This window comes from Gopherus evgoodei, chromosome 11 (assembly GCF_007399415.2).
Source record: "Gopherus evgoodei ecotype Sinaloan lineage chromosome 11, rGopEvg1_v1.p, whole genome shotgun sequence".
Lineage (NCBI taxonomy): Eukaryota > Metazoa > Chordata > Testudines > Testudinidae > Gopherus > Gopherus evgoodei.
Window position 1 is genome coordinate 62,559,122 of NC_044332.1, and position 8,918 is coordinate 62,568,039.

Sequence of the window (8,918 nt, forward strand, 5' to 3'; positions counted from 1 at the left end):
GTTACTGCTCTTGACAACCATGTTATCAGCACTAAGACAATCCCATTTGATCATGAAACATATCCACAGGTGCTAACAACATATCCACTGGACTGCATGTAACATCAGACATATCAGTCTCCACTGAAATAGCAGATGTTAGTGAAAAACAAATTAAGAGATTTGTGAGAGGTGTACTTGATTCTAATAGGACAAGAAGCTTCTCCAGACCCATCAAAAAAATCTGTCATCAAAAATCTGTCATTTGCTGACATGGCCAAAACGAACAAATATCTGGCAAGGAACGGACAATCACAACAGTTATCAGTCCAGAAACTGTCTGCCACGGAGCCCTGTCCTTAACAAGATGCAGAGATGAGGTTCTTCCCGAACAGGACCTGGGCCTATGTCCCTCTTCCATACTGATGGAACAATGAGAACAAACAATGCTGAATTAGGGCACCATCTGGAAGCTCTAGCTGAAAGAATTCATGACCTAAGAGCATGTAACAAAGGATACGTCTACACTTACAGAGTTTTTGCACTGTAAGTTTCACCGGTGATAGGGAACCAGTGAAAGAAAAGCGCTGGTTTACGTACTCACTTAGTTCCTCAGGCATCAGAGAGTGTTTACACTAGCAGCACTTCCATCGCCGATGAGAGCGGCGCTGTAGGGCAGCTATCCCACAGTGCAGCTCTCTCAATAGGTCTTGTGGGAACAGTGGAGGGGGTGAGCGCAAGGTTTTCTGGCTCCCTGCTCAGTGCACCGTGCTGCACTGCTTCATGTCCCAGCAGCCCCTTTACTTCCTTGTGTCTTTCGTGGCATTTTTCTAAAAAACCCTTGCTGTCTGGCTGCTTTCCCTGCCACATCTACAAGCAAAGGGAAAGGGACTTTCAAACTTCCCAGGGCCAAGCCAAAATTTCTGCAGTGAAAAATATGTTAGCACAGCTGTATGACCACAGTGAGAAAGAAAAGGAGATCCACAGAGACCTGAATTGCTTGCACTTCAATCTAGCTATCACAAGTCCACTGGCCAAACTTCCACCATGTGAGGATAGTTTTGAAGAGCATTTTGGCAAACAAAGATTTAGATGTCTTCATACACAGGTAAACCAGATATTGGATTACCACTGCAACACGGATGGAAAAATGAGGGTGATGAACTACTTCCTGTATTCTTCAAGGACCCAACAGCATCTGAACTTCTACAAGACCTTATTTGTGCCTGCACCAGTAGGAGTCACTGCACAATCGACTATGTCTGCAGTCAAAACAATCTTCCCTGCATAGAACTGTGTACATGCCAAGACAATTAAGAATTTGGTAACCCATGCACCCTCGTGAGAGATGGTGATAATGTTGACTAGAAATGTCACCAGTGCTATCACGTTTCAATACCTGTACAAATTATTAGATTACCACCTTTTAGATTGTCATTGTGATGCTTTAAGGTCACATAGAAATCCAACTTTATGTCTTGAAATAGTAAGAAAGGGTCATTAATCTAACAGAAACTAATGTAAATATTTCAAAGTGATCATTTTAATGTATTGATGGTGTCACTGTTTATCCCTGTTTCTATTGTAATGGCATCACCTGACAGCCCAACATCATACCTCATCTCAACCTTCACAGCGGTCAGTCTAGCACATTCACTAGCACTAATGTAACTTTAAATTAAAAAGGGACTTTCTTCTACTGAGAAGACATAGCTACCAAATATTTTGGAAAAAAATATTTCTTGCCTTAATCTGTAAAAGTGTTGAAGCACATCATTAAGGAAATCACAATAATAGTAGACACTCCTGCTATGGTAATTCCTAATCATTATTCAAGATATATCAGAAAAGAGCTGGGACAGGGACCATCCATGGAAGGACATTACCAATCAAACAATGCAAGCATGAACTGGCTATCATCTGAAAAAGAAGAAAAGTCTTCAGGGGCTTTGAGATGTTACTTTATATAATGAGACTGAAAATTTACTTGTTCTTGATCGTTTCAAATTCTGAGGCATGTGTTTTAGAGTTTGTGGGTAAATGGTGAGGTGTTTAAATTTATTGTACTCTGATTTTAAGATTTACATGGGGATGAGAAACTCTTGGCTCCTTGGAGCCAAGATCAAAGTTTAGAGGACAGTGTTGTTGGAAACACTGTAATTACAAACATTCACGTCCTTTTCAAAATAAAAAACAAACAAACAATGCAGGTTTGCCAGCTCTAATTCTGCTGCAGCATTTGTTAACATGCTGTCATAACCTCAGTCCCAGATTTGGACCTTAGCGTCCAAATTATGGGGGTTAGCATGAAAACCTCCAAGCTTAGCTACCAGCTTGGACCTGGTACTTGCTGCCACCACCCAAAAAATTAGAATGTTTTGGGGCACTCTGGTCCCCCTGAAAAACCTTCCCTGGGGACCCCAAGACCCAAATCCCTTGAGTCTCACAACAAAGGGAAATAATCCTTTTTCCCTTCCCCCCCTCCAGGTGCTCCTGGAGAGATACACAGACACAAGCTCTGTGAATCCAAACAGAGTGACTCCCCTTCTCCGTTTCCAGTCCTGGAAACAAAAGTACTTTCCTCTTTACCCAGAGGGAATGCAAAATCAGGTTAGCAAATCCAACACACACAGGTTAGCAAATTGGTGGGATTTCTTCCTCCCACCAATTCCCTGGTGAGTACAGACTCAATTTTCCTGAAATTTCCCAGTAAAGAAAACTTCAACAGGTCTTAAAAGAAAGCTTTATATAAAAAGAAAGAAAAATACATACAAATGGTCTCTCTGTATTAAGGTGACACAATACAGGGTTAATTGCTTAAAAGAATATTGAATAAACAGCCTTATTCAAAAAGAATACAAATCAAAGCACTCCAGCACTTATATTCATGCAAATACCAAAGAAAAGAAACCATATAACTTACTATCTGATCTCTTTGTCCTTACACTTAGAAACAGAAGATTAGAAAACAGAACTACTTCTCCAAAGCTCAGAGAAAGCAGGCAGACAGAAAACAAAGACTCAGACACAAACTTCCCTCCACCCAGAGTTGAAAAAATCCGGTTTCCTGATTGGTCCTCTGGTCAGGTGCTTCAGGTGGAAGAGACATTAACCCTTAGCTATCTTTTTATGACACATGCTAAAGAGAGTAAATGTTATAGTGAACAAAACATACTATTATAAAGCTTTGGTATGTTTGTTAGGCTACAATATGTTCTTTCGTCACTACCATAATGTTTCACTAACGCAAAATGCTAACATTCAGTATTTACATTAGATTTAAAAAGAGCCAACCCGATACAAGTATCAGGTTTCCTCCCAGAGATATTAGTAAGAGAGTGATCAACATTGTTCCAAACATCTACAAGTTTTGGTAAAACTGTTCTTTAAAGCAGGTTTAAACATATGGAATATACTGAAACTGAAGACAACAAAATATGATTTTTGACTCATGTTAACAAGAGGTTTGAACAGAGGATTGGGTAGGCAGGTTTTCCAAATTCTAGCCCCCAACTCCCACACTATGCAAAGTAGTTTAGGGACTGATTTTCACAGGTACTAAGCAATCCCAGCTTCAGCTGAAGTCAATGGGAACTCAGGTCCTGTGCCAAAGTTTATCCTTTTGTAATATAGGGTAATACCTGCATCATGGGCTTATTTTGAGATCCTCTGATAAAAGGAATAAGTGTGCAAAGTATTGTTATAAAGGGATGCTGTCATTATGAATAAAACTATTTATATAGTGTCATGCCCAGTATCTAGAGTTGAAGTTAATGCTTTTCCAGCTTTTTAGTTCATGCACATATGTATACATGCTAAGACATCTCTTTTCTGACATCTCTTTTTTTTTTAAACAATCAAGGTATTATCTTAATAATAATCCTGTTAGTCTTATAGTTTGCGTGACAATGACAGGAAGGCAGAGTTGTGAAATGATGCAGTGTTCATCTGTTCGGAAACAAATGTAACAAATACAGAGCCATCAATTTACTGGATGTAAGTTGTTCCAAAAAGGTATTTGATTTTTTGCATCTCACTTTTTATTCTGTGCATAATTTCAAGGTTTTTTCTCCAGAATAAGGAGGAAATTTGAAGAGAAAAGTGAGTTAGGGTACAACAAAATAGAACCTTGTCAAGCCTGACAACGTCCATTTAAAATGTATCTGTTTTGTTTAGCTATGATATAACCAGACACACAAGAATGAGTATCTACAGATTACCAAATGTTATTTAAAGATCTTAAACTACCATTTTTTGTATTCAATATTAAAAAAAAAAGTGCATATTTTTTATATCAAGATAACAGCCAGACAGCTGAATTTTAAGGACCTTTACATTTATAACCTAACAATAACTCAAATTCTTTGGGGAGAACCAACTAACAATACTACATGGAAACTACAGTTTCCAATATATTTAAACAGACATGCACCTTGTGGTTTGAGAGCATAATTTGCAGACCTTTGAAGTTTCTAGGCAAGTCAAATTAATGTGCTGCAAAATTTCACACTACATCATCATGATACATTGAACAATAATTTCTGAATGCCATCTACCCTACACATATTTACCATATCAAAGAACAATCAGTTACCTTCTACCAACTCCTCTTTCCCATCTTTGCCACTGGCTTCTTGCACAAGATAATGATGAGTAATGGAGAATCTGAAGTCAGCAAATGAAATTTCATCTGATTTCTCCTCCCATATTCCAGTGGTGTATACACCCTGCATATTGAAAAGGGATAAGATATTATTTGGTCATGGCGATTTAGGCTAACCTTCATCAACAACGTTCCCATTTTTTACATCCATGTGTGGAATGAATTTTGTTATGTGCACCAATATAGAGGTGATGTGTGGCAGAGTGGGGCCGAGAGGTTCGGCGTGTGGGAAGAGGCCCAAGGCTGAGGCAGAGGGTTGGCGTGTGAGGGGGTAAGGGCTCTGGCCGATGGTGCTGGCTCTGGTGTGAGGCCAAGAATGACGGGTTTGGGGTGCAGGCTGCCCCGGGACTACAGCAGGGAGAGAGGACTCCCCCACAAGCCCTCTCCCCAGCCACAGCTGCTCTGGGACTGAGGGAAAGGGACCTCTCTCTCGCCTGCGCAGCCCTTGATTGCCTGATGTGTAGCTGCACAGCTCAGAGGGAACTTAGATCAGCAATAAAGAATAAAGTTCAACCTTAATGTGTAGGAATATATTAACAGCTAAGATTGAAAGTATTTGATTGGATAACCAAGTTTTAACTCTGAAAACTGTGTCCTGACCACCAAATTCAGTTTAATAAAACTCCCTTTGAATACATAGCTGTAGGCTTACCCAGTACAGAAGAATTTCTCTGCATTGATATGTAGGATAACTATGTAGCTTCCTGTCTGGTGTACTGGGCTCAGAGAAGGAAGGCCGCAAAGACTCAAGCTATGTCTACACTAAAGTCTATGTCGGCATACTTATGGCCACATCCAGACTAGGTATTAAAATCGATTTTAGATACGCAACTTCAGCTACGGGAATAACATAGCTGAAGTCGAATTTCTAAAATTGAGGTACTCACCCGTCTGGACGGCGCAGCATCGATGTCTGTGGCTCTCCGGGTCGATTCTGGAACTCCGTTCGGGTTGATGGAGTTCCGGAATCGATGTAAGCGCTCGGGGATCGATACATCGCGTCCAGACTAGACACGATATATCGATCCCCGAGCAATTGATTTTAACCCGCCGATGCCGCGGGTTAGCCTGGACGTGGGCTATGTCGCTCAGGGGTGTGAATAAACCACCCGCCTGAATGAAACAAATTACACCAATATAAGCACTCGTGTGCACACTGCTATGTCGACAGAAGACCTTCCCTTACTGACACAGCTTCTGACATTCACTGAGGTTGTTTTATTATGCAACCAGAAGAGATCTCGGCTGCGCCGCTGTTTTTGTAGACATATCCTAAGTATTTTTTAGATTTTGAGGTTATGGAGTGCCTCAGCCACAACTGCATCCTCTGTAATGAAATACTGACAAATACTGACTAGCTCCGAGGAGTCATGTGACACCTTTCTCCATGCATCACAAAAGTTAAGTGCCATGGAGTGAAGAAAAAGCAGAGATGCTTGAAAACTGAAATGGGAACCTGGACAACACCTTGTGCCTGAACCCAGGAACAAGAACACTGGAGCACACATAAAGGTCAACTCATTACCAATATAACATTTCCTTGGGAGAAAATTTCTCCCAATCATAACTTTATAATTAATTCTGACCACACAGATTCATTTCTGCAAGTAAAATTCCCACTGAAAACTGTTCTTGCTGTAAGTAACCTCAAACTTCAGTCTGCCAAATACAAGGAATCTGAAGTGTAAATATGAATGCACATTATATATTATACCACGCCATCTCCAATTAAAAAACAGAATTTCATAAGCAATTAAACTGACCTTTTCTAGGGGCTTGCCTGAAGAAACCCCAATAAGTTTCCAGTCATTCAAAACTTCTTCAACTTTTGAAATAAATCTAGTGGGGAGAAAAATTGTTAGTATTTCCTAAACATTAGAACTTATCTCACTAAAAATGACTGTACAATACAGTGAAATTCCTGAAAAATTAGCACTGTACAACTCATTAGAAGGGAAAAAACTGTTATCCTAAAATAAGTTTTTATACTATTTTTTTTCTATTTCATTTATATTAAGCCTTACTCTCACAGAGTGCCTGATTGTGAGCCTCTTATTTATACTGGTGAGCTGTTACTCACATGAGTAGTTCCACTCCGTAGTTCTATTTCAGGGGAAATTACATTTCATTCAGATTTTCATTTCACTGATCACCAGTGTAAAATAAGGGGCTCACAATCTAATCTACAGGATGTAGGCACAAACATTCCATTGAGCAGAGAGGGGGAGGTATACCTGCACATACCCAAATAGTATTGTAAACACTAAATAATTTGTAAACCAAATGATTTTGTCTGTCTCACTGACCAGCTCAGGAATTATACACTTGGAAAGTTAATTTTAAAATAACCTGTTAAAAAGCTAATGCGGTTTTAGGATGCATCAGGCGAGGTATTTCCAGCAAAGATAAGGAGGTGTTAGTACCGTTATATAAGGCACTGGTGAGACCCCCCTTGAATACTGTGTGCAGTTCTGGTCTCCCATGTTTAAGAAGGATGAATTCAAATTGGAACAGGTTCAGAGACGGGCTACTAGGATGATCCGAGGAATGGAAAACCTGTCATATGAAAGGAGACTCAAAGAGCTTGGCTTTTTTAGCCTAATCAAAAGAAGTTTGAGGGGGGATATGCTTGCTCTTTATAAATATATCAGAGGGATTAATATTAGGGAGGGAAAGGAATTATTTAAGCTTAGTACCAATGTAGATACAAGAACAAATGGGTATAAACTGGACACTAGGAAGTTTAAACTTGAAATTAGACGAAGGTTTCTAACCATTAGAGGAGTGAAGTTCTGGAACAGCTCTCCAAGGGGAGTAGTGGGGGCAAAAGACATATCTGGCTTTAAGACTAAGCTTGATAAATGTATGGAAGGGATGGTATGATGGGATAGCCTAATTTTGGCAATTGATCTTTGATTATCAGCAGATAAGTATGCCCAGTGGTCGGTGATGGGATGGGATCTGAGTTACTGCAGAGAATTCTTTTCTGAGTGCTGGCTGGTGAGTCTTGCCCACATGCTCAGGGTTTAGCTGATCGCCACATTTGGGGTTGGGAAGGAATTTTCCTCTGGGGCAGATTGGCAGAGGCCCTGGAGGTTTTTCGCCTTCCTCTACAGTGTGGGGCATGGGTCACTTGCTGGTGGATTCTCTGCAGCTTGAGGTCTTCAAACCACAATTTGAAGACTTCAATAACTCGGATATAGGTTAGGGGTTTGTTATAGAAGTGGATGGGTAGGGTTCTGTGGCCTGCTTTGTGCAGGGGGTCGGACTAGATAATCACATTGGTCCCTTCTGACCCTAGAATCTATGAGTCTATGTACAATACAATGCTGCTTCCATCATCCAATATCTGAACAAAAAAGGGCAGCATGGAACAGAGAATGATGATCAGAGTCTAAGCAGGAAATCTCTCGCAAATATTTCAAAGTTGAACTAACAAATAAAAATACAAAACACACCATACAGATATAAAGCTGTAATTTTAGTCTATGATTCTGGTGAGAGTGATAAACCCTTCAAAAGTTCTTCTTAGTTTAGAAACTCATCTGAACTTTCTGGATGAGTTTTAGTAGAAACTGAATTTATGCTTTGTAATTCACAGCAAGCTAACAAACATTTTTCACGATAGACGGCTATGAACACTTTCCCCAGTTGATTTCATTATGCTCAGAAATATCGGAAATCCAAATAACAGAATCATAGAATATTAGGGTTGGAAGAGACCTCAGGAGGTCATCTAGTCCAACTCCCTAGTAAAAGGAGGACCAACACCAACTAAATCATCCCATCCAGGGCTTTGTCAAGCCGGGCCTTAAAAACCTCTAAGGATGGAGAGTCCACCACCTCCCTAGGTAACCCATTCCAGTGCTTCACCACCTTCCTAGTGAAAGTGTTTCCTAATACCCAACCTAAACCTTCCCCACTCAACTCAATGAGACCATTGCTTCTTGTTCTGTCATCTGATATCACTGAGAACAGCCAAGCTCCATACTCTTTGGAACCCCCCTTCAGACAGCTGAAGGCTGCTAACAAATCCCTCCTCACTATTCTCTTCTGCAGACTAAATAACCCCAGTTCCCTCAGCCTCTCCTTATAAAACATGTGCCCCAACCCCTAATAATTTTCATTGCCCTTCACTGGACTCTCTCCAATCCGTCCACATCCCTTCTGTAGGGAAATGACCAAGCCAACCACTGTAAAAGTCAATAAATCAACACTAGCTGCAAACAGTAACGTTCTGTTTCCAACAGCTGAAAATGCATACTTAAAACTAGTT

At 40.3% G+C, this 8,918-nt stretch overlaps 1 protein-coding gene across 4 annotated transcripts in view; it reads right to left on the reverse strand.

The window, feature by feature from the left end:
- The window catches only part of RAB3GAP1 (RAB3 GTPase activating protein catalytic subunit 1), a 47,766-nt gene that overhangs the window by 37,092 nt on the left and 1,756 nt on the right, over window positions 1-8,918 (reverse strand). For 3 of the 4 annotated variants that reach the window (XR_004002606.1, XM_030579989.1, XM_030579988.1), the window contains exons 3-4: window positions 6,406-6,481; window positions 4,574-4,706 (exon numbers count right to left, since the gene is read on the reverse strand). Coding sequence is in view for 2 of the 4 variants with exons in the window: in XM_030579989.1 (XP_030435849.1) it covers window positions 4,574-4,706; window positions 6,406-6,481 (209 nt within the window). In the remaining 2 variants the exon portion in view is untranslated. Of the gene's footprint in view, window positions 1-4,573; window positions 4,707-6,405; window positions 6,484-8,918 lie in introns of those variants that run through there. The other variant, XM_030579990.1, reaches the window with a different exon arrangement.